The sequence below is a fragment of the Prunus persica genome, chromosome G3 (genome assembly GCF_000346465.2).
Source record: "Prunus persica cultivar Lovell chromosome G3, Prunus_persica_NCBIv2, whole genome shotgun sequence".
In the NCBI taxonomy this organism is placed as follows: Eukaryota; Viridiplantae; Streptophyta; class Magnoliopsida; order Rosales; family Rosaceae; genus Prunus; species Prunus persica.
In genome coordinates this window covers 17,690,821-17,713,572 of record NC_034011.1, presented here as the reverse complement: position 1 = coordinate 17,713,572, position 22,752 = coordinate 17,690,821, and the positions used below count along the sequence as shown (strand labels likewise).

At 34.7% G+C, this 22,752-nt stretch overlaps 3 protein-coding genes across 4 annotated transcripts; 1 reads left to right on the top strand and 2 right to left on the bottom strand.

Moving 5' to 3' along the window:
• LOC18782181 (mitogen-activated protein kinase kinase kinase A) lies at positions 20-1,454 on the top strand. Its single transcript, XM_020560492.1, has one exon. It carries the CDS (start codon positions 336-338, stop codon positions 1,341-1,343), a length of 1,008 nt encoding a protein of 335 aa, XP_020416081.1. The 5' UTR covers positions 20-335; the 3' UTR covers positions 1,344-1,454.
• On the bottom strand, positions 3,231-10,338 carry LOC18782311 (protein AAR2 homolog). The gene is made up of 13 exons (XM_007215426.2): positions 10,034-10,338; positions 9,812-9,894; positions 9,601-9,658; positions 9,415-9,474; positions 8,884-9,013; positions 7,196-7,419; positions 6,967-7,059; positions 6,814-6,885; positions 5,823-5,855; positions 5,023-5,151; positions 4,743-4,799; positions 3,680-3,775; positions 3,231-3,582 (listed from the first exon to the last, which is right to left on the bottom strand). Exons 1-13 carry the CDS (start codon positions 10,127-10,129, stop codon positions 3,523-3,525), a joined length of 1,191 nt encoding a protein of 396 aa, XP_007215488.1. The 5' UTR covers positions 10,130-10,338; the 3' UTR covers positions 3,231-3,522.
• LOC18783129 (pyridoxal kinase) lies at positions 11,383-20,179 on the bottom strand. Of its 2 annotated transcripts, none has more exons than XM_007215572.2 (13): positions 19,974-20,179; positions 19,726-19,840; positions 18,447-18,540; positions 18,190-18,294; positions 17,374-17,457; positions 16,540-16,613; positions 16,169-16,233; positions 15,912-15,975; positions 14,794-14,859; positions 14,282-14,338; positions 13,054-13,098; positions 12,903-12,956; positions 11,383-11,928 (listed from the first exon to the last, which is right to left on the bottom strand). In XM_007215572.2, the coding sequence occupies exons 1-13, from the start codon at positions 20,039-20,041 to the stop codon at positions 11,788-11,790; spliced, it is 1,032 nt and encodes a 343-aa protein (XP_007215634.1). In that variant the 5' UTR covers positions 20,042-20,179; the 3' UTR covers positions 11,383-11,787. The 2 variants fall into 2 exon arrangements, with proteins under 2 accessions (XP_007215634.1, XP_020416305.1); XM_020560716.1 differs by having other exon boundaries at positions 19,726-19,844; positions 19,974-20,178.

The window sequence follows — 22,752 nt, the reverse complement described above, 5'->3', positions numbered from 1 at the left end:
GAAGCAAAAGCAAAAGCCGCGCAAGATATATGACCGTTTGAAGGTTACGCGTTAAGCTATATAAACCCAACACAACCAGGAAAACAATACTCTGATTTCAAAACCCTCATTCACCAGCTTCAAATCACAGAGGAAAAACCATTGAGCGTTAGCAATCGAAGCCCTCTTTTTCACATCAACATTTCATCGTCTTCTTCGTTGATCACCGACTGCTTCAACGAGTTCTTCTCTCTCTCTCTTGCTACCCAGTTTCTGTTTTTCTGTCTCTTTGCTTTCGTTTTGTTAGACCCATAAACCCTATTTCATCAGAAAGCTTCAATTTTTGTTTTCAAACAATGGGTTCGAGTTCAAGGCCAAAGAAAGAACAGAGCTTGTCGGTTGCTGGCCGTGAGTGGGTTCGAGGCCGGGTACTCGGAAAAGGGGGATTTGGGTCGGTGTATTTGGGTTGGGTAAAAAAACCCAATTTGAGAGCCGATGTTTTGCCCTCAATTTTCGCGGTGAAGTCAACATTATACTGTGATGCGCTTGAGTTGGTGAGGGAAAATTCACTTCTTGACACGTTTAGCAACTGTCCGTTTATCATCCATCGCTATGGAGAGGATGTGACGGCTGGTGTTGATGGCAATAAGGTTTTCAATATGTTCATGGAATATGCCGATGGAGGAACAATGAGGGATTTGATTAACAAGTCTGGGGGGTTGCCTGAATTTCAAGTAAGGAAGTATACAGAGGCAATTTTGAAGGGGGTTAAGCACATTCATGAAATGGGTTATGTGCATTGTGATTTGAAGCCTGAGAATATATTACTTGTCTCCAAAACTGATGCTGTTGGTTCTGAATTTGTGCCCAAAATTGGAGACTTGGGTCTGGCAAAGAGGATTATAGAGAAGCGCTCTGGAGGCACTACACTGTATTGGTCTCCAGAAACTGTGCTTCAAAATATTCAGCTGCAACCTTCTGATATTTGGGCATTGGGCTGTATTGTGCTTATGATGTTGACTGGGAGGAAGCCAAGGGATTTGAAAGCCGGGGCGAGACCTTGGGACCTAATGCTTCAGATTGCTTCAAAATCTCCCACTATTCCTGTTTGGTTATCAGAAGAGGCTAAAGATTTCTTGGGAAAGTGCTTTGTGTGGAGCCCTTCTGAGAGGTTCACTGCTGCTAAGCTATTGAATCATCCATTTGTGACTAATCTGGATCCAGTAAAGGAACTCTCTTCGGTGTCTTCGTCGCCTTCTGAGCAGCAGATTCTTCCTTTGGGATTCAAGACCTGTCATTCCAAATCGAACCGCTGTTTGCCAAAAGCCATCGGCTTTCCCTATAATTGGTGCTGCTTAGCTTGATTCTTAAGTTAGAATTTTGTATATGCTTGTTTGTAAGCGTCTCTAACAATTTGGTGTAATACTTCATTATCCTAAATTTGTATGTAATTTGATGTACATTCTTTGATTTCATTCATTATTAATACAGAGCTAATGCCACTTGTTTTGTATACATTCTAAAAACATTATTGATACACTAATACAAGTGAGCAGTCTGAATATGGTGATTAGACATGAAGTGGATTAACATATGGCCAGACACATAGGTGATGCATTGCCCTAGGGTTGGTTTTGATCACTGCCTAATTATTCTTGGGCTTGTTTGTTACACCATTCTGACATGGACTGGCTTGGCTAAGATTTTATCCCACGCTTGTTTCACCCAGTTTTAATTTTAAGTGGGATTAATTAATACAGGTCCCACGAAAAACATCTTCTTAGGAGTTCTTAGTGAAACCCATCTGGGGAGGAGGAACTAACCGTCCTGACCCAAGCGACGCGCAACCAACCCCACCCAAGCTCTCCACATCTATCGACCCCCCAAGTGGCAGCCACAACCACCAGACACAACTACCAACCACCACCACCAGCCACAACCACCCAAGAAGGAATAGACAAAGAGGAGAGAAGAAAAGAGAGAAGATAAAATTTTCAAAAAAAAAGAGAAGGAGAAGACATAAAAGTAGAGAAAGAAGGGAAAATTTTAGAAAAATAAAAGAAGGAGAAGACAGAACAGAAGAGGAATAAGAGAGAAAGTGAAGAGAAAATTTTCGAAACAAAATAAAGAGAAAAGTAGACAGAAGAAGAGGAGAGATGATAGAGAGAAGAAGATGATGAAATAGATTTGTAGAGAAGAAGAAGATGAAAGAGAATCAGCGAGGAAGAAGAGGGAAGAGAGAGAGAGAGAAGAAAAGTCAAAAACATATTTTAAAAACTTACTTTTCACACCAAAAAAAAAAAAAAACTTACTTTTCAAAAAAAATATTTACAAAAAAATTTAGTCATAATCCAATCAAACATACACCAACGCAGTACAAGTATTATCCACGAAAGGGAGTTGGCAAAGCAATGCAAGAAAAACTGGTGTTGGAGTGGTAATTCGATTTTAACTGGGGAGTTTCTAGGCTGCTTGGTTGCATCACCGGTGGGTCACTCTGCTCTTGAGGTGGAGGCAGAAGCAGTAGTCATGGGGCTAGAGTCTGCGGCCAATCTTGGCTATAATGATGTCTACGTGGAAACTGACTCAAAGACCCTTGTGGACAAGATCAAGGGGGATATAAGGAACCGTGCCTGGACTATTAGGCCTTCTATTGAGGTTATCTGGCGCATAGCTGATCAGTTCAAAAGAGTTTTTTGGCATTGGGTTCAGAGGAGTTCAAAATTGAGCAGCTCGTGAGGCTGCAACGATAGGTTGTCGAGCAGTGGAGTTGGGTTACTCAACCACCGCTCTCTCATACATGTTTTGGTGTCTGATGGTCTTCCAGGTCCTTAATTTTGGTTTTTAGAGTAGGAGTTTTCCTTCTTTTGCTGGATTGTAGTGATTCAGATGAAAGTGCTTCTGTAGTTTGTCTAAGATATTGTTTTCTATATATTTCCTTGTAGTTGCCTTTTGGCTTGGAATCTAATGCATGGTTGACCAAAAAAAATTTTTTTGACGGATCAAGCCAATTCAAGACAGTCTCAATATTTAGTGCAATCCATAACAGTCTGCCATAACAAAACGGCCCCCTAAAGGTTAATGCCCCACATTCTAACAGAGCTATAATGCCACTTTTTTGTTTTTACATATTTCTTTTGGTTCCTTTTTATGTAAGTCATTGCATTTGAGATCCATTAGCTTTATATAATAAGATTAGTAAATGAAGATTCAGAAACTGAATCTCAAATAATTAGACCTTTCACCGAGCATTTCAAGGGAATTGTCCCATCTGTCTAAAATTAGCAAGGAAAGTTTACAGCAGTGCTGTATTTTGTATAGCATCACTATACAAGGTTACACATACTTGAAAAAAAAGGTCTTCTGGGTGCAATGATTTTATACTGATCACACACTGGTTATGACATAAAGCCTACCATAGATGACCAACGTTGTAACCTGCTGGCGTTTCACTACAACCCAGGTCATCCAACATCTAAACCACATGATTGAATTGTAGATGTTAAATGGTAGAGAATGAGAGGAGAATGAGAGATTTAAGTGTTAAACCGATGGCGCCACACTAGAACTCGGGTCATCCAGCATCTCAACCACAGGAGCGAACTGCAAATGTCGAGTGTTAGGGGTTGTGAGAGAAAATAAAAAAATAAAGTGGGGAAAGTGAGCACAGTTCAATTTAAATAAATAAATAAATACCGACCTCGTCATCATCTTCAAAGTACATCCCATCAACTGCACTGTTTTGCTGGAATTCCCATCCAAGATTGTTTTCAAGCAACTCCTTGAGTTTCCTTGTCTTTAAGAATGAGAACCATGCAAATGAGGATTTGTCAACATGATTAGCCGAAAAAGAGACGAGTACTGGTAGTAATTTAAGCTCGAAGGGTTCTTTAATGAATTTAGACATAGATATCTTGTATTACTTTTCCAATTCTAGTACACAGACCAAGTTTTCATATGAAATGCAACAGGAAAAGTGACGACAACGAAGCACACAGATGAGCTACCATCTCTCATAAGAAGCAAAGTTTTGGAAACAAATACAAAAAGAGATGACTTGACAAGAAATGCTTCGTATGCAGAGCAATGGCAATGCAATAGCAACAAAGTAAAGGATCAGAAATCAAGTCAGGACTCCATTTAAATGAAAAACACATCAAAAGGGCTAAAGGAAGGATTAGTATAACGAGGGCAGCGAGAGAAAATTAGGGTAAACTCAACATAATCGAAGTGAGACAAATTTATATTAGGTAACCCAGTCCCTAAAAACATTATAAATATTCCAACAATATGCTATAAATTCTATAGATGGAATTAAATCAATAACCATCAACTACATTTTAGTTCCGACAAATAAAAACAAAACAACAATAACCTAAATTCTAACCTTGTGCCCATGCCTAAAGTATATAAATTTATTTTTCTTTCTTCCATCCATCTTCAACCCACCCTTGCCCCAATAAAATGGTTTTGAGTTAATATGCACTTGTTTGCTAAAGAGTCAGTGTTTAACATATGTAAAAAGTGAACTACCTTATTATAATATTACATTCCATGTTTAAAGCAACAAAATAAAGGCTTCTCCGTGCGTGTGTTTGCACATTCATATCATGATAAATACAATGGCAACTGTGAAGTAAAAATCTGATGAAAACAAGAACCGCAGAAATAATAAGAAAGAGAGCATATCAGTAGAATCCAGATGTCTACTTTTGCCTGATAGGAAAAAGAAATTCATGAAAATTCAGGCTTAGAGTGCATACCCATGATAGAAGATCTCCATCAACAACTGAGGCATCTTGCACCAGCAAAAAAAAATCCTGGAATCCCATTTATAGGTTAGTCATCAAGTTGCAATGAACAGAAAGTTCCATGGATGTGAGAAAGATGACTAAATGATACTTTTCTGTTGATTTTCTATTTGATAGAAAAAACAAACTGAATGACAACAGAACCGACAAGAAAAAAATGAATCAAGCACGGCAGTGTAATACGAAAAAAAAAAAAACAGCAGCAGCAGAATGAAGCACCCAAATCTCGTACCTTGAAAAGACGGTGCAAAAAACTATCAGCAGAAAACCATGAATCATCTAGCAAGGTTGATCCACTGTTCGTGTCTGTGCAATCTTTCTGAAGTCCTTGTTTCAATTGATAGTAGATGACTCTAATAAACTGTGAGATTCCCATGACATGTCATTTATCAATGCAAATGAAATGGAAAAAATAAATAAATAAAAAGGCAAGTACTGTTCAGTGCAAGTTTAATGGAAAACGAAATCAGTTTAAACGTGTTACTCTCTCAGGAAAGAAAACACGATCAACCTAGAATTCTTTTTCCTTTTCCTTTTTATGAGAAACACAAACATTCTATTACAATAAATATAAACTAGCCAATAGTTTGACAATGTCTGATATGTAAAAGCTTTTCAGACCCAAAAAAAGATATGTAAAAACTTATTCAACACCTTAGAAGAGACAAATAATTCGACAGGAGAATGGGTGCGTAAAAGGTCATAAATATTACGAAAGACAAATCAAATATCAAACCAGGATGATTAAATGTTGAACATTGTCTCTGTTTTGTACTGGAATAATAAAGCACCACACAGAAAAGACATGAAGGTTGATAAACCAAGGCAACAACTGACACATTTTGAGCACAACCATGCAAAAAAAATAATATGTAAAGCTTTCTGAAACGCTAGTACATATCCCAAAATAGGCTAAATGGAATCTAGACTTTCAATTACATAACTGTATCCCAGATCACCATGAACGCGACTTCATAGTTATATTATACTGCAAGAAAGTTTAGTTATAAGTGGGACAATTCTGGACATTACCTTTGCAAATAGCCGACTTCTTGTATGGAAAGGCTGCATTAATGGCAGATTAGACTTTTGTCAGAAAGTATTTCAGATTTCGTGTATTTCAGTATCAACTACCTATGAAGCAAGCATCATTAGGAAAAAAAGCTTCATTCTAAGTATTTAACTCAAAGATATGCAGTGAGGGACTCAAGAAATTGTTTTCTCAAAACATCAAGAGGTTGGTCAACATTATAATAAAAAACCTCAGCTCTAGGTCTAAAGCTTCTTTAGGATCCCTACCAGGCTACTCCCAACTGTCTCCACCGGACCACACGCCTCACTTTAATCCAGCAGAGATTTTAGTAACTAGAGACTTATTAAGACGGATTATGTCTATAGTCTGGTACAAATTTGACAATTGCGCAGTCGTAAGAAATGTTAATGCTAGTACCAGTAGAACACTAGTCAACCCAAAGATAATTAATGAGAGACTGGGTAGGATCTGTTGTGTAAAACTGAAAATCTAGTGAATCTATGGTGCCAAAGCTTTAAGCTGGTGAATCTATAATGTCTGAAATCTTAGCACATAAATTAAATAGAGTGATTGTTGACAATAATCTTCTGAAGATTTAGAATTATTAAGATTACCATATTATCTGTTAAAAAAAAACTTTCGAGAAAACATTATATCGCATAAACATGCAAATGAGCTGCCATCAAAGGTCAAAAGTAAAAAGTTCCCTGTATTCATATTCAAATGACTGTATATACTGATTTGGGAAAGGGTTGCTTACTTTTGTAAAGTAGATTACAACCATAAGTTGACACTCATGAGGTACAAATTTAATGCAAACATATCAATCACATGTTTATACTTTAATAGTAAGGGACAGAATGTATAAGTGGGGAGTTTAATTTTAAATTCAGATGTACAATGTGGAAAAAGGAAATAAAAGTATACAAACTCGGTAGAGTGAACAAATCCCAATAATAAGTGAAACAAGGCAATCAAACCAACACTTACAGCTTCAGTGCATCCAAATAAAAGACTGACCAAGGATTTCCACTGTAGAAATGCTTCAAGTGATTGCCCCATCTGCATAAGTTCAAAATATCATAAAGATCTCAGATGATTTTTTAACATAAAATGCCGTCGGAGTCTGCATTGTTTACACACCAAAAATGCAATATAGGCAAATTGCAGCTCTGCGAGAAGCAAGTCCTCAGAACCTCCATAATCTTCTAGTAGTACACTTTCTACTAACTGTGTCTAAACAGATCAGTGAAAGTCGGACCACAAAAAAGAAGGAAAAAAAAAATATTAGTGAAAGTATATAGTCAAATCAGTTAATTTAAAACATTAGAGAAAACTGAACAACTTAAAAGAGGAGGGAAGGGGTTCTTACCTTGTCAAGATTCAAAGAAGTAAGTTGTTGGCCATGGATTCCCTTTCGTTTGGTAACACGGGGAATTGATGTGTAGTAACATCCTCTCGTCTGAGACTTGTCACTGGGTGTTGAGCACCTACTAGCATTCAACTGCTCATCTAGAGCTTTCTCCATCATTGTGCTAGGAGTGTTTACATGCATTGTAGATTCAGATGCAACAGTAATTTCTCCTCCAATGGGTTCTGTACAAGTCAATTAAAATTCAAAGGTTGTTTGGGATAAAAAGAATGAATCTTATATTGGATAAAATTCATCTGAAGCAGTCCTTAACAACATAAATAAAAGTATCCAAGAAATATCAAAATGTAGAGTTCCAAGTAGCCACTATAAATATAACTTCTCCTGTAAGAATTTTCCTGTTAAGAGTTCCATGCAGTCTTATTCTTAGAAGAATTTATTTCAAAAAAAATTCCGTATTATATTGTGTTGGTAGGTACCAGGCTAGAAGTATCAACATGAATAATTATATCCATCCTTATGCAGAAATTAGAAGGAAAAGCTAAATAGGGATATCTTAGAAGTATTTAAACCTCACGATACCACTAGATTTTAATGTTGGTCGTTAACTATTCCATCATGTCTACAAGCTCACAGCAGTAATATCATATGAACTCCTAACAAGGAGCAGATGCACCAACATCTAACTTTAACGCACATAAAACCATAACAAGTATTTTGTGGAAAATTAAGGTTCCCACCAAGTCTGCCTTTGAGAACTTTCCTTAAGCAAATGAAAAATTATTCTTTTAATGTCTATTACATAATTGTATAGAATGCAAGGATGAAAATATCGGACGATATATCCCTTTTTTAAGGTGTCAATACAGATAAAAGGGGGTAAGCCTATTTCTTCCCCCCTTATCAGCGATATATCCCTGATAACCCTGCTATCCCGATATTTACCAATACTAGACAAATAACCCAGAAATTTGTCTTCATTTTGAAAGTAATGGGTTGGGTTGGGTTATGTTTTAATGGGTTGGTCTGCATGTTTGTTGTGTTAAGCCTGCTTGTGTTTATTTTGTTTGGGGTATGTATCTATTGTGTCAATGGATTTTATTTTATCATTGTAATCAAAATTTTATTTTCAGGCTTTTTATCGCGCATTATATACACGTACATTTCATCTTATGCATATCTTATACTTAGTATATGTTGAATTTTATTTGTTCAATACATTCATTGATAATGTACTTAATACCTATGAAAGTTTCACTTAATTTTTTATGCCAATATCTATCTTTTTTGTCGATTTTCCTCAATACCTAAAACGACATCTATATATCCCCCTAAATATCCGTAAATTGAAGGCCTGATACTATCTGTATCGCCAATATTTTCATCCTTGATAGCAAGTGCCCATTGTATGTTATAACAAGATAAAATACTCAGACAAACAATGTGGGTTCCTATGCATTAAAAAAAAAAAAAAAAGTAAAGTAAAATTAAACATACAAACATTGTGGGTCTGAAGATCATCAAATTTAAATGTGAGAATTGAGAGAGAGAGAGAAGCAAATGGCAGCAGTTGAAGCATAAAATCTATTCGTTCCACAAAAGTCAAGCAATGATACTGAACAAACTCCTGATAGAAAAATCTAAGATAATTGTGAACATACGCCTTTGAAGTTGTGAATAAAGCTTACCAATCCGTTGAATGATGCTCTTCGTAATGTAATTGGATAGCTGTTTCCAATCTCCGTACTGGCTTAGATTATAAGGACCAAGATGTCTATCAAACTCCAAACTTCGAACTGCTTGGCAATATCTCTCTTCCTGATGGCACAAAAATGATACATATGTGAAATCAAAATACTAAACTGAACAGAGAAAATCACTACTGTGCTCTGTTCGACCATAGAATATGTTTGGGAAAAAAATTCTCAAATTCCCTCTTGCTCCCTTTATAATGTAAGAGCTCACTAATACAATAAAATTGGACCAAAAAAAATAATTAAAGTTGCAAGATAATAAATAAAAGATAAACTGTGATTGTCCTGAAAAGATATTGACCATATTTTCTAACTACTTAGCAGTTAAGATTTACGAAGCTTATTTGAGATTGAGGTTACAAAATTCAATCTAAAGTTTCAAACATTGTGAATCACTTTGATTCCATATTTTGAAAAATGTGACTCCCCGAGTAAGACAATGATACAATCAACATGAATACCAACCTCTTCTTCTGGTACTTTGACTAATCGTTCCTCTTGTTGATCCCACTTGCGAACAATTACCTGTTACATCAGAAAGGTCAGTCTGGCTCACATGCCTTGATATCATGCCACAAACAACTTACTGTAACATGTTAAACCCAATAAGCCAGTGGCCACTAAAGTAATAATAAAAGACTGGTTACTAACCTCAGATGGTCCAGCATCAACAAAAAACCCAATAATTGGTGAGAATTCCTTGCCATCTCTGTGTACCCAAAAATAGCCAAACATATTTTTTAAAAAATACAAAATAGAAGCACCCATAAAACAATTAAAATTCAATAGTAAATGAAGAGCAACTAGTCAGTCTATTCTCTGCCGACATTCAACAAACACATAATGAGCAAGAAGAGGTAACCTGGTGGATGAGCTATAGTACACAAAGTGAGGACCAGGAGGAATCATCTTTATGCCTTTAAAGTCAGGGCCAACTGAAAACATCTGAAGATACAGCGAACCAAGTGTTCAAGTGTTAATTTATAGACAGAAATCCAAATTTTCTTCGTTTCCATTTTCTTTTGAAATTTCTGGGCAACAAAACAGAGCATAAGCATGTGTGGCTGGGTTGGTAGTAGTTTACCTGAGTATCAATGCCGATGAGAGTGTGCTGAGGAACGTCGAGGAAGAGAAGCGTTAGGCCATGCTTCACAAGCTCCATCGCCATTTCAGCATCCATTTTAACAAAAGTTAGAAAGACAAGTTTATTCTGTTTGATTTGAAAATTATGGCTATGGGTTTTGTTAGAAGAACTACGAGTATGAGTAATGTGAAGCGTCCAGAGGCCTCTTCCATTGGCGGCCTGAAAAAATGGCCCCAATACTCATTTGTATTTACACTATAGCATCATTTTTAAAATAAATTTGTTTTTTGAAAAGCCAACAAACCTAGAATCATTTTGGTTTTTCGATTATCATCAAATAAATAGACAAATACATTAGTTCATATCAACATAGAAATGATTATTGTGATAATCAAATAGCTAAATCATTTCTAAATTAAATTATATCTACATAAATTATTCTTAAATTGTTATGAATGCAAGAGATAGGGTGGGAAAGAGTTTCTCACACACACACACACTATCAAAATGTCATGCGGGTTCGATCACAATGTAAAATTGACGGTGATAATAATTGGTTATGGTTATGGTTATGGTTCATTAAAAGAGGGTTCAGGGAGTAATGTTAAAGTCAAGATATTATACATATTTTTTTGGGAGTTTCACTATTATGCCCAATATAGGGGTTCAAATTATATATTAAAAAAATTCTATATAAAATGGATTTTAAAAACACACCCAAAGTCCATTTATAACATAACAAAAAGGCTTCGAACTTTCTATAAATTACAAAACTATCATAGATTTCTTAAAACAAACCCAACTCCAAAATCTCATTAAAAAAATCCAAAACTCTCAACATAATTTAATAATTAAAATTAAATTCAATAAGGCCAGTTATTTTTGTGTGGACTTGTTTATAGAAATTAAATTGTATAGGGTTTATTTATATCACTAATGCTAAGAATATGTATATAATTAAATACCTCTATTTTTTTAAAATAAGGATATTATAGGTGCACCTTTTTCATCATATTAATACCCACACAAAAAAACAGAGTTTTTAAATACTTTTTAAGGCTAAATTGTGGCAATGGTTACTCAATTATACCCTGATTTGTATTTTTTCCCTTAAATTCCAATAATAGATTATGATGTCCTCAAATTAGAACATGTATTGTACTAATGCTCCTGAATTTTTTTTTCTTAAATTTAGGAGATAATTAGAAAATTTCTTGCATAAGTTTTAAACAAAAATATTTATAATAAAAAAAAAAAAAATATATATATATATATATATAACAGATTGGGTTGGTGTTGAAGGGAGATGGCAACCCAATCAAAGTCACAGTGAGAGAGAGAAGGGTGTCAAAAATCGACTTAAATATGTAAATATAATTTTTCATGTTAATAAAATCCACATGTTTGTGCGTCAAAAGTCACTTAAACGTGGAGTTTACTTTTCACTTCAACTGACTGGCAATTTTTTTTTTCCCGCCCAAAAAAAAAAATTAACAATCCTTAATACGGATACCCCAAGAGCAGTAAATTTGTCCAAATTGTTGCCCCACCAAAAGTATCAAAACCAGAAGCCCTAACAACTATGGAACAAAAAAGATGAGCATCTGTCAGTTGGCTACATCTCTGCCTATATCCATGTGCATATTTCGAAAGAAAAGAAAATGTATCCAACTTTCATGGTGATAGCATTGGGTAACAGTTTTCAAACGATCATGGTAAATTACATATACCATGTCCCGTACATATCAACCATTTTAAGTGTATCTTTCGGCTCTGAATTTAATTTCGGGGTTACGAATGTCGTTCTGACTTTGGATTAATCGAATCTCTAAACTGCTTGACTTGGGATCATGGCCGGCACTTTTGTAGTCGTTAATTGTCCTCTGTAGAAGGGCCTGTAAGTATTGATTGTAAACACAGAATCAGCCAACCATGGCTCACATAAAGGGATCGGTGATAAGGTTAAACCAGAGACAATAAATTCGTGTAAAAGTTTCTTTTGCCACCAGGTGGAATAAGCAAGGGAAATACATCCAGATTGTATCAACTATTAACCAGCAGGGCCTGCAACTATCATTCTATTCTAGTTGTATTCACCCACACAGGCCTCCAAAACTTGATCCTTACTAGGGTAAATCAAATTAAATAATGACCAAGTTCAGGTAACTTCACAAAAGAAAAATTGCTACTCATGCTGATAGAGTCCTATAAGTTGGCATGTTATTAGTGGCACACGTGTCATGTTGTTAGATGTATTGGTTATTAGTGGAGAATTATTCAGTGAGTTGGTTTAACTAAGTCTTAGTTTGCAAGTCAGTATAAATACTGATTAGTTGTGCAAAGCAAGACGGCTTGTATTTTGGATTTTGTTACAATAATATCAAGATTGGTTTCCTGTATAAGCATAGAGTTAAGTTTGAGATCGCTGGGTCCTATCACATGCGGAATATTTTTTTTTTTTTTCTTTCTTTCTAAGAATTGTTAATTTCCATGAGGTATCTATTTATCTAGCTTATCAGGCATATCACTTACAACTACCGTGTATATGTCGCGTGTAACACAATACCTAGTAGCAGCCAGCAGGACATGTAATGACATATCATAGAATAAATAATTTCCACTAAAATGTTTCTATAAATATATCGTGACTCTTCTTTAACAAACACTATGCAAAAATAGTATTCAGAAAATATACCATAATGCTGTTATGCTCTTTATATATTGATATGTCGTACCTTTATATGTTTTGTACTCCTACTTAGTCCAAGGTGGAATTCAAAAGAACTTTACATCATTCAGAAATACTTATATATGAAAGAACACTAGCAATTAAAGAAACAAGAAAAGTGGTGGGGGAGGGACGGAATACCTGCAAGGATGATACAGCAAGCTCGGCTGCCTTGTCCAGGTTGTCAGGATATTTCTGGGTAGAAAGAACAACCATTTATAGATATAGAACTATATTGGAAAGAAGGGCTCAGGAGTTGAATCAAAGCCAAAACATAGTTTAAAGGAATTACATTGCTCCACCCAAGTAGAAGTGCAGTTGTAAGATCTCCTGTTCCCTACAAGTTCATGCACATATTTGTCAATCATACAACTGGTTTTACCATATAAACTAGATAACAGGATCAATTGACGCCGGCATATATACATATATACGATTCTTTTTGGTAATCAAATCTTTCAACTTGATGCTTTAACTATGCTCACCATGCAGCTCAACTTTCAAGTTGATCCAGTATCTCTAACTATTCCATCCATATTGTTTAGAATTAGTATTTTCTTTATACATATTTATGTTATGAATAGAAGAACCTTGACGGAGTACTTGCTTATCAGAGATTTGATAAACAATAAAAATTGTGTGGACCACAACATTAAATCCAATTTTTGAATTAGTAAAGAAGGAATCTTATAAAAAGTAAAACTCGCAAGTTTAATGCCAGTGTCAATTGATCTTACCCCAGGGTCCCCAACTACATATCCAAAGCTATTAAATTAGGATAATTAAGTCATCAATCCTATAAGGTAAGGTAAGATAGTAAATCAAATCCATCATGAAGTCAGTATAAACTATGAAGAAGGAATCCCTTGTGTCTTTTTGGTTTTGGCCACATAAATTAATTGTCCCTCCCTGTCTGTTTCTCTCCAAGTAAAACCCCAAAAATCTTGAGTTAATTTAAACATAAATACAGTATGGGAATTGGCACTACGTCTCCTGATTTTTATCCAGTAAAATAAGAATGGGAAAAGTCAAAGAAAAACATGAGTTTCTCCTAAGAGTTCAAAAAAGATGGTTAACAATATGCTCTAAACATGAAATCAGCAGCCTTTAGAAATCCTTTTTTTCTTCAAATGAGATGCCATCCAGGTGTCCATTAATGAAGTAGTTGACTGGGTATATTTAATTGGAAAGGTAACATTTAACTGACTGCATACAATCCGATTAAGGGATTAGAAAGTCACACTGTCAAAACCATGGATCAGAAAACAAGGCTAATAGGGCAGGTTATTTTCTAATATGCTGTTGTATAATTATAAAGTAACATCTTCATAAATGGTTCAAACTAGCAAAAAGATAAAATTAGGGGACATAGAACTAACAAACAAAAAAAATATATATATATTTTAACATCAGTTCATTGCAGTATTCAACAGTACAGTGTAAAGGATATTCCTTGTTGTGTGCTAGTAGAACTATGAATACAGCTTTGCTGATAAAAATTAAAGAGGAAATTTTCATACCGTGAAATATGCAGGAATTTTAGGAATCACAATCTTGAATTGCTCAGGAGACAGACCCTATCACATAATTAAAGTAAAAATTGTGTAAAGCACATTGTCAAAAGAAATCTTGCCATAAACTATAATAAAGTCTAAATTTATTTCATTAGGGAAAAATCATAAAAGGTTTTTGCTTTTGGCAGGAATCATTAAAGGTCAGCACAAAAATTTGTACAAAAAACAGACCATTTAGAAGCTTTTGGCATGCAAGAAAAGAATCAAACTTCCTTTTTTTCTGTGGAAGAATACATAATAAAGGGCACAACAATGTCATATCTAACTAAGCATTCAAATAAGAAGCATAATCTGACAAGTAAAATGTATTACAGCAATAAAAGCTCCCAAAACAGTGACCACATTTTGAAATTCTTAAAGAACATATATTTTTTTTAAACACTGGAATGACCAACTTTTAAGCCCAACTAAAAAATCCCAAACCTTAGGTGTAATTTCATTCGTAGACAAGAACTCACCTTTTCCTTTTGATGGCTACCAATTAGAAAAAGATTACCATTGATATTTATGCTTGTAAGCACAACCTACAATATATCAAACTAACATTATAATATGAGAGAGAGAAGAGAGAGGAGAGAGAGAGAGAGAGAGAGAGAGAGGCAACATTAAATAGAACCGCACAAACAAGTTTCCACGTGTACAACAAGCAAAACAGGTAACATTAAATAGAAACGCACAAACAAGTTTCCACATGTACACCAAGCAAGTACCCTCTAATGAATACCAATTACGAAAGATTACCATCTATATTTATGCTTGTAGTCACAACCTGAGATAGATCAAATTTATGCATTAAAATATGAAACTGAGAGACAGGCAGGGACAGAGACAGATCTAACATTAACTAGAAGTGCACAATCAAGTAATTCTATACCCCCCAAATTCGGCTTCAATTTGATTGAAAAAATAATAGGATACACAACAAGTGAATATCAGGATCAGTACAGTGAATATTCAGTAATTAACTATAAAAGATTTACTGTATAAAATGCAGAGGGTAAGGATAAAGGATAATTTAAAACAACAAAGACTCAACAAAGAAAAGGAGAGAATAGAGAAGCAAAGCTGATATTCACTAGGAAAGTTTGTATGGGCTCCTATATTAACTAAGGTACATGAATTAGTTTGGAAATACCAAAACTCTTATATCATTAACAGATTTAATTATTTGCTTTGACATACCAAATGTGCCCACGCATGCTTTGTGATTCTGAATAAATGCTCTACACCAGTATTAACCAGAAATCGAAAGCCTCTTGAAGTGGCAGCACTGGATTTTCTTTATCTCTATCTCTAAACAAATAAAAATAATTCACCTAACCAACTTGCAACTCAATCAGATACCAAATAACAGTGGCTCACTATTGATACAAAAATTTATCCAGAACCCAAAATCCCAAAATCCCAAAATGAAAACATAACCAATGAATCAATGATAGTTTTTCAGGATACAGAGATTAGGGAGAGAAACAAAACAAGACCATAACAAAATCTGTCATATTAACACGAATACAAGCATTTCAGGACTTGTACAGTGAAATATAAAAAAATTAAAAACATTACTAAATAATAGTACCATTGGCGGTCCGGCAGCATGAAGAATGTTACAAGCTTCACGACCATCCTTTTCAGACTCAATCCTGTTACAGCATAAGATTTCACCTGTTATTTGTAAAAAGGACTCAAAAGTAAGGTTTTTAACTTTTACTTGTCTAAAGTTTCATTTATTGGCCCTAAATGGGAAAAAAGCAAATGCACCACAAGAAAAACCAGATGCTGTTTAACTACAAGGGGCAATGTTGATTATCATTATACTGTGGCATAAGAAATTACCTCAAGTTAGTCAAGAGTTCTGCTTCAAACTGGTTGGGAGTCAACATTGAAGCTACTGGGACAACCTTATATAAAATGCATTACCAGAAATAGCTATTAAATCAATTTCATTATCAAGCTACTATACCAACATCAATACTTCTTGTATCAAGAAAATTACAGGAAAGGAAAAAATTCAAGATTAAATTCTTAGGAAAGTCGATTTGTATCCAACACAAACATACAGATGTTGGTTTGACATAAATTCAAGTTTGAGCAGTTGTCAAACTACTAACATGCTAATAATTAAAAATCTTCTCCACCCTTGTATATGCAAAGAATATGATAGATATGCTTCCATGATGCACCCATAGACAAGTCATATTGCTTACCTTCTCTCGATATACTGATACCAATTCTGGAGGGACATAGAGCTTTCCTTCATCACCCATCACTGGATCACAGACTGGGCAAGTAAAGGATAGCAAGAATTATATCATAACAAAGATGAAAAATGCATATGACCCAAAAATACATTAGTTTATTTTTTTCTATAGAGAAGAAGATGAACAATCACATTCCATGGAGCCACAAATCTGCAGAATTCAACTGTTGCCCTCATACTCAAAATGATCATGACAGATTGCAAGGCATCCACTCATGAGTGAAAGAACAAAAAGGGCTTACTCTACGCCATATGTTCCACAACTCTGCTTTCCAAATATATTCCTATTATGTCCCTCTCTTGACATGATGGTTACTACAATTTTTAAGCCAATAACTTTAATATACAAGATAAGTTTGTAAGATCTCAAAATTCACTAGTAAATTGACTTAAATAATCTTATCAAAGTCAGCAAGAAGAATTTATCTTTATGGCCCCATTAAAAAAAATTACATTTTCGTTCTAGCAACATATAACAGTTACAACAGAATCTTGAATTTTTACAATTTTAGCAATGTTCTAATTAAAACATATGGCCATTCACCAGTTATTTTGCATTCTTGCATCTTATAACATGTACGACCAAGCAAAGCAAATAATAATCCATATGTATCAAGTTAACCAAACAGATACAACAACGAAAGTGTGAAGGAGAAGCGCTAGTAAGTTAGATTAACATTTTCAGGTGCCCCAACAAAATAAAAATACCGCAGCTATACAAAGGATTAGTATACATATTTGATGATGGCAAGGACTTCTGAAATATTCATGATCCACTCACCATATTTAAGTTTTGGGTTTACAGAGCGAAGTTTATTGACAACCTCCAATATAGTGCTCAAAAACGAAACTGAACCAATATAACCTGCACAAAAATCAACTAGATCAAAGCCACATACACTTCAAAGGAAAGTAAAGGTAGTACTATAAGAAGATATCAAAGATTTTACGATGCTTTCCCCAATTTAAAGTTTTTATTTTATTTTATAGAAGTGTTTTAAATAAAATGTAACCTCTTTCCATCGTCAACTCAGAGGTCAGAACAGTTGCATAAGCCCTCCCAAACAAGGAAATCACACCAATAACTGTTTTGAAGTCTCCAAAGCATATTATAACGCAGAAGATGGGGAAAAGAAAAGACAGGACAAAGAAGTTGAATCTGATTAACTTCATGACAATGGCATCAATTTTTTTTTCTAAAAATACAACCAAAAAAATCAAAGAACCAAAGAAAGAATGAGGCTAAGTGAACTGGTGACAATAGAAAGGTATAAAAGGAATTATTGGCTGCTTTATTTCATTAATATCTATAAGAATGATTTCTTTCAGACTTTTGGAAAGCATGTTTTATGTAATTTTAATCTGTGTGATATAGGTCTAGATTGTGCTATATTCATGCATAGATCTATTGATTTGCTTAGCACCAACGTTGCAACCACCAGTCCTATTCCTAAGCATTCAGCTTTACCCTTCTTTATTTTTTCTGTCTTCTTTGTTTCTTCCAATGGCAAAAAGTCAGAATAACACATTCACTTAATAGTTACCATGTTATACAGGACCAGATCTTCAAAACCAATCCATGAATAATTTAATATACCTGTTAATAAATGAGTGTAGTATAATAAATCATTTTCTTCAAGGCCTTCTATCAATTCCCATAGCTGTTGTCCATTCAAAACTTGACCCTTAAAAGTTGGGTATCCTGCAAATGTTTTCAGGTATATTGAATCAGGATGTTACCTCCATTAAAACTAAGACATCATGCTTGACTTTATACAGGTTCACAGATGGCATCACGCCGCATATCAGGCCTCAAAATTCTGAGACTGTTTGAAGGAAGTAGAAGCAGCTTGCCTGTGTGGTTTGAGAACTGGACTGAATTAATTGGATCCACATCATAGCCTAATAGTTGCAAGGGAAATACAGCTGACTTATTCCCCACATATCCCTAACCATAAGTAAAAGACCAGGAATGATGTAAGGTTAAAACATAATCTACAAAGTACAGGTAGATATCCCTGACCCACTCTCAAATCATATTCATATTTACTCATGAAAACAACAAGGCCCAACTTAAATTAGGACCAGGAAAGATGCACAGGGCAGGCAATTATGGCTCATACACTTCAAGGAAGGTGAGAAAATAAGGGAAGGGACACGATACAGACAAATTTGGAATTTGGAATCACATAATCATTATATTTCAGGACATGTCAAGGGCAGAACTTGGTGGCACGAAACAGACAAATTGCCTGTATCATTAGCAAAAGAAGGAAAATGAGTTGATGTCATGTCCCTTCCCAGAAAATCACAACAAAGAGAAAATATATGGATGTTAGGTCTAATGATGGCGCATATCCGTTCAAAAATATAGGTACTAGCACAATAATTTATACGTCACATACATATAGCTTTCATATGGACTAAAGGCCAATTCAAAAAACACAGCAAATCTGTTGAGAGTAATATAGACGTTTCCTTAATTGAGTAGATAAGTAATTACATTTTGAATGTGGTTAAATGAATTGAGAGTCGAAGAGATAAAGATGGATTAATTGTAATTTAGGTTCACATATTAGCATTTAATTTGGGGGATGAACATTAGGAGGACCTGTGTTTCTTCAGTTGTATCAAGTAGTATGAAAGTTTGATATGAGAATAAGAGTTTATGGCAGTTTTGGTTCTTCTCTTGAAACGTTGTTGTTGGACTTTTACCTGCCTCAAAATCTAGTAAGCTATTTAGAACACGGGACAGACCGTATAACGTATTTTTGCTTACTTATGAGAAATCCAACAACTCCAATTTGGGGTAGACATATTATCCATAGTTCATCACAATCTAATATGCCATACAAATCCTAAATAAGTTTCGCACACACACAAAATGTGTATCTGTTTTCACTAACTTTACCTTGAAGTACCAGTCAAATAAGCACACAATTTATCATTCCACTATCACACAAATACCATTAATGCCATAAAAAATCACATCAAATTCAATACTGGAATTCATTCATACAGAAAGGATACATTCAATATTTTAACTTGTAGAGGAAATTTAAGATTCAAGTTTGGCATGTTTTTTTTTCCTTCAGTTTTCTCAGTGACCAAACACAAACAAAACCGCCAATACCTGGACTGTATGAGATTGAATACTCAGAACTCGACCAGTCTCGGAGGGCAGAACCAAGGAAAGGATTGGAGGAGCCATTTTCGAATTTCTCAAGCTTCGCGAGCTTCCCGACCTTCTTCCTTGCCATCCAATAAAAAGAAAACACAAAAAAAAAAAAAAAAAAAAAAAAGAAGGTCAAAATCAAAGACAAACGGAAATTAGAATGCAAATTCTCAGAAAATAGAAGATTTTCCGAGATAATACTTTACCGGAAAATGTGATTTTCTCGGGAAATTGTCAATCGGAAATGGCTTGCGAGCTCAGACTGAAACAACATAAAGAGCAGCGAAGAAGATTGTGAAATTTAGTGACGGTATTTATAAGGCGGGCAGAGTGACGTGGACTTTTGTTGAAAGTACGGAACTGCCACTGGTCAGATTTGGGTTTTGTGGGATAAGAGGTGCATGTTTTGTGGGTGGAGATGCAGAGTCTAATATCGTAAATTCGATGCATGTGCAAGACGACTCTGAGGTGTAGCAGTACCGTTGCGTTGACAGGTCGAAAAATGCTTGTTGAGAAAGCGGACAAAGATTGGAGAGAAATTCGGGATACGTTTCAGCGTTGTCAGTGGGAAAGAGTTTTAAAATACAGAGGGAAAATTAGCAAGAAGAAAAGAACAGGGGGAGGAAAATTGAAGGGATTTCTGAAAGATATATTTCTATTAACATCTCGTGAGGTTTTTGGTATTTTTATAAATTTTATTAACGTTTTGAAAATTTTTCTAAGCCTCTTTGAAGTTCTAAATTGTTTTCATAAAATTTATATATTTTGTTTATTTCCCGTTTAAATTGCTAATGTCATAAAAACAAAATTCTTCTAACAACAAGTCAACTTTGAAGATTAAATTGTACATATACTCTCGAGATCTAATCATTGAGATTAAAAAATGTAAGTGACGAACCATAGTCCATGCGATTTTTAATTTTTTTAAGCCCAAAATACATATAGCACACCACATCACCAATTCAAAATAAAACAAAACTCAATTATACCCTTCAACCGAACAACCCACTCAAGTTAAAATATATTTTTAAAAACAAAACTCAATTATACCCTTTTCTAACATATTCTCTCTCTTCTGCCGAACAACCCACTCAAGTCAAAATAATTTTTTTTACTTCTCCTTTTGGCATTATGGATGCCAAAGCTCAAACCCCAATTCAATTCCTAGGTTGAACATGCGTTGGGCTTATCCCAAAAAAAAAAAAAAAAAAAAAAACTTCTTAACACTCATAAGTAATGAAGTTTTTTGTTCAGTTGAAGTGAATGTTTCAATCATAGTTAGGTGTATTTTTGTTGTTGTTATAAATGATTCATTTATATCGTTAAATTTTTTATCCTTTTAATAAGTTTATACATTAAGTAAATTTAGCCCGCGCTTCGTAATATTTGTCAACATGATGCGGAATCAGTAAAGTGTCTATTTACGAATTGTCCTTTTGCTATTTCTATATGGAATTGTGCTGTTAATCATTGTCCTTCTTCGGTGGGATTTAATGTTTTTAAAAAAAAATTGGCTTGCAACTTGCTCTTCCTCTACTTTGGGAATTTCAAATGTGTCCTTTGTTGGCGAATTTGGAAGGCTGGTAGCAACTTCATATTTTGCCAATTACATCTTCATTCTGCAAAACTTTCTTTCAGTTGCTTCCGGTACTTATGATCATTTATGTACTGCTAATCATTCAATGAATGCAAGGAGAGCTTGAAGCACTGATATCAATAAGTGTCTGCCTCCTTAGCCTTCGTATGTCAAGCTGAATTTTGATGGGTTTGTCAGAGATATGTCTTCAGCTGCTTCTAGGTTTGTAATTCGTGATGAAAATGATGGTGTTCTTCTGGCTGGCGCTAGCAAAGTGGGTGACACAAATGTTTAAATTAATGCAAAAAACTTGCTTTGAGAGATGGCCCAAAGAAAAATTGAAGAGACTTGTGCAAGTCAATACAAGAATCCATAACATCATAAGTAACCATATACTGAATAACCAGCAGCAATAGTATGATCTTTCTCAATATTAAATATTTCCAGAGCTATGATGGGTATAACATAAACAATGCGGTTGCTTGCTTGAGGGGACAAAACTATATATAGTGTGTTAATTTAGGGTTTCCCAACCATCAAGGAAAATCCCTAACTACACTAACACAAGTGGTAAACAGTTCGAGCCCAAAAACTTAAGGAGCCACCATTCAATACTGGAATTCATTCATACAGAAAAGATACATTCAATATTAAAATTGGAAAGTCCGCATGTTTTCCCTGAACTTTAGTGAAATGAGGTTGATACTTGAGTGCCGTTTTCTCCTTCCTATTATTACGACCCATGAGTTAAGAACACGATTTCTATCATATATTTATAGATGTTTTAATTGAACCATGTAAATATTCAAGTTCACCCAACAAATTTCATATAGAGAGGCTGCCCAAGACGAAGTAATTGAGGTTAAATTTGTTTTATACAATTTTGTTTGCCATAAATAATTAAGACAATAATGTGCAAAACATTTTTGTTAGTTGAACTTGAGATTTGCAGGGTTTAAATAGAAACCTATATATTCGTTGTCTTTATCAGTTGACTTGGCTGCTATATATTAAGAGTTTGAGAGGCCTTAAAATGAGCGTTTTCATCGGTTTTAACTAAGAATTGAGAAGATAACTTCAACTCAATGCACATGATTGGAAAACTAATTCGATTATGTTTGTTTTTTAGTATGCACAGCTTTCTCATAGACTTTTCTCTGATCAATGGTCCCTCGACTTTGATGTTTTTGGGAGAAAAATATGTTGGAATTACGTACTGAAATGAAATTGATGGAAAGTGAGAGGTTACTATTTGCGTGATATAGGGGGTTCAGAAGTGTCCCACCTTAATGCTTGACACTATGTCACATAGTATATCGTAGGTAACAAGCTTCAACAAATGCAGCCCCTCCGAATAGAAAGATACTGAAAAAGGTTTTTGTCATGAATAGTCCTTGAATTTTTCAAGA

Coding starts and splice junctions, on each gene's coding strand:
- LOC18782181 (XM_020560492.1), top strand. CDS start 336: ATGGGTTCGAGTTCAAGGCCAAAGAAAGAACAGAGCTTGTCGGTTGCT.
- LOC18782311 (XM_007215426.2), bottom strand. CDS start 10,129: ATGGATGCTGAAATGGCGATGGAGCTTGTGAAGCATGGCCTAACGCTT. Junction 9,475..9,600: donor TTGATGCTGGACCATCTGAG/GTTAGTAACCAG, acceptor CTGATGTAACAG/GTAATTGTTCGCAAGTGGGA. Junction 6,886..6,966: donor TTGCCTATATTGCATTTTTG/GTGTGTAAACAA, acceptor GAACTTATGCAG/ATGGGGCAATCACTTGAAGC.
- LOC18783129 (XM_007215572.2), bottom strand. CDS start 20,041: ATGTTGTTTCAGTCTGAGCTCGCAAGCCATTTCCGATTGACAATTTCC. Junction 15,976..16,168: donor GAACTCTTGACTAACTTGAG/GTAATTTCTTAT, acceptor ATGCTGTAACAG/GATTGAGTCTGAAAAGGATG. Junction 11,929..12,902: donor TTGCTGTATCATCCTTGCAG/GTATTCCGTCCC, acceptor CAATACTTACAG/GCCCTTCTACAGAGGACAAT.